This window comes from Colobus angolensis, unplaced genomic scaffold (genome assembly GCF_000951035.1).
Source record: "Colobus angolensis palliatus isolate OR3802 unplaced genomic scaffold, Cang.pa_1.0 Scaffold19, whole genome shotgun sequence".
Classification (NCBI taxonomy): Eukaryota; Metazoa; Chordata; class Mammalia; order Primates; family Cercopithecidae; genus Colobus; species Colobus angolensis.
Genome location: NW_012115043.1, coordinates 6,556,582 through 6,558,460, shown reverse-complemented (window position 1 = coordinate 6,558,460; position 1,879 = coordinate 6,556,582). Strand labels below are relative to the sequence as shown.

The following is a 1,879-nucleotide window of genomic DNA, read 5'->3' as shown; positions in this document are numbered from 1 at the left end:
CGCGCAGAGGGAAGCAGCGCGGCCGCCCTGCGGGCCCTGGCGCTTGTAGCCGCAGCATCAACTCACGGCGCTCATTGCGACCCAGGCTCAGCTCCGCGGTGCGCAGGGCCTGGCGCCTTCGCGGCTGCCCGCCCGGGCTCAGCTCCTCCACAGCCACGCGGCACCGCAGCTCCGAGTCCTCGTATTCCCCTGCCGCCGTCTCCATGCCCGACAGCATTGCCACCGCCTCTGCAGGTCTGCGAAGACACCGGAGCACAGTGGTCCTGAGGATTCAGGGGACGTAATGGATGCTATAGGGGACGTAATGGGTGCTATAAAGGACGCAACAGGGAGCAAGGTCAAGGCCGCACAGGATCACGAGGACTGTCACTGGTAACACGAGGAGGTCACAGAGACGGAGAAAGGGCTTTGGGCTAACCGAAAATCCACTCTTAGAATGTCCGCTGGGCCGGGCGCGGTGGCTCACGCTTGTAATCCCAGCACTTTGGGAGGCTAAAGTGGGCGGATCACGAGATTAGGAGCTCTGAGACCAGCTTGGCCAACAAGGTGAAACCTCGTCTCTACTAAAAATACAAAAATTAGCCGGGCGTGGTGGCGGGCGCTTGTAATTCCAGCACTTTGGGAGGCTGAGGAAGATAGCTTGAGCCCAGGAGCTGGAGACCATCCTGGGCAACATAGTGATACCCTCTAATTAAAAAATATACATACATATAAATACATATATATGCATACATTATACGTGTGTGTGTATATATACACACGCACCCTGCTACACAATTTCTATTTCTATATATACAATATATAGACACACACAATTTCTATATAGATACACATACACAATATATACAATTTATATATACACACGCACCCTGCTACACAACAATTTCCAGAGCGGCGGATGGGCACCCAGGATTAGGGAGCCTCAGGTGTTCTGCAAGCACCTCACTAGAAGGGGGTCCCTGCGCGGAAAGAATCCTCCTTCCCTGAGACCCAGGGCGAGCACAGGAATCCTCAGAGTCCTCTCCCCAGGAAGCAGCAGAATCGCCCGTGGGGAGATGCAAAGAGGGCTGCCGTGTAATAAGCGCCTTCTGCCTTGCAGGTAACATTCACTGGCTTATATGCAGCGGGCAGGTCTCACTATTCCCCGTGTACAGACGTGGAAACAGGCTGGGAGAGGGAAACTCACTTGCCCTTCATAAGCCACAGCGGCTGGTAGTCAAAGTCAGTGTGATTCCCAGGCCCTCACGCTTCCCATCAGCAAGGTGGAGACGAGGTAAATCGCAGGGGACCCTGGGACCGTAGAATCCATGCTCCCTCCGCCTGACCCACTTGTCTGCACCCTCCCGGCGGGAACCCCTAGATGAATCAGGCTCTTTGCTCCCCACCTCTGGGTTCGGGCAGACACTCACCTGCGCCGACACTCAGATGAACAAGCAGATCTATGGCGAAGCTCCGAAACTAGAAATTTTTCAAATGTTAGAGGCAGAAAATCACCCAATCACCGACTGGATCTTTAAATTCTCCAGCCAATCAGAGGTAGGGGCGTAACAATGGGTGCGTCTGCGTTTCTACTCCCGGAGCTTGGGCTGTACCAATCGCCTGCCAGAGGAAGGAGGTTTATGGCGGTGGCAGAGCGTACCAAATCCAGTGGACGGCTGGGCGTGGTGCGAGGAGGTCGCGCGTGGTGTCGGGTCTGAAAATCCTACGCGACTCCGAAGAATTATTTTCAGAACCATCCTTCCAGCACACTGCCTTTCCCCTCTAGCCCGCACAAAGAGGCTGGGCTTGGCCTTGGGGAGGACCTGCCTGTGGTCCCTCACACCCCTGTTTACACTCACAGTACCATTGTTCAGTTCTGGGCAGAACACCCCAAGGCCTG

General features: G+C 55.1%; 1 protein-coding gene across 1 annotated transcript in view; it reads right to left on the bottom strand.

Moving 5' to 3' along the window:
* Window positions 1-1,433, bottom strand: part of PIF1 (PIF1 5'-to-3' DNA helicase) — a 17,580-nt gene extending 16,147 nt beyond the window's left edge. Inside the window, 2 exon segments of the mRNA XM_011940564.1 lie at window positions 6-236; window positions 1,410-1,433. Coding sequence (XP_011795954.1) covers window positions 6-217 — 212 coding nt within the window. The 5' untranslated portion in view covers window positions 218-236; window positions 1,410-1,433.
* Between the last annotated feature and the right edge of the window lie 446 nt (window positions 1,434-1,879).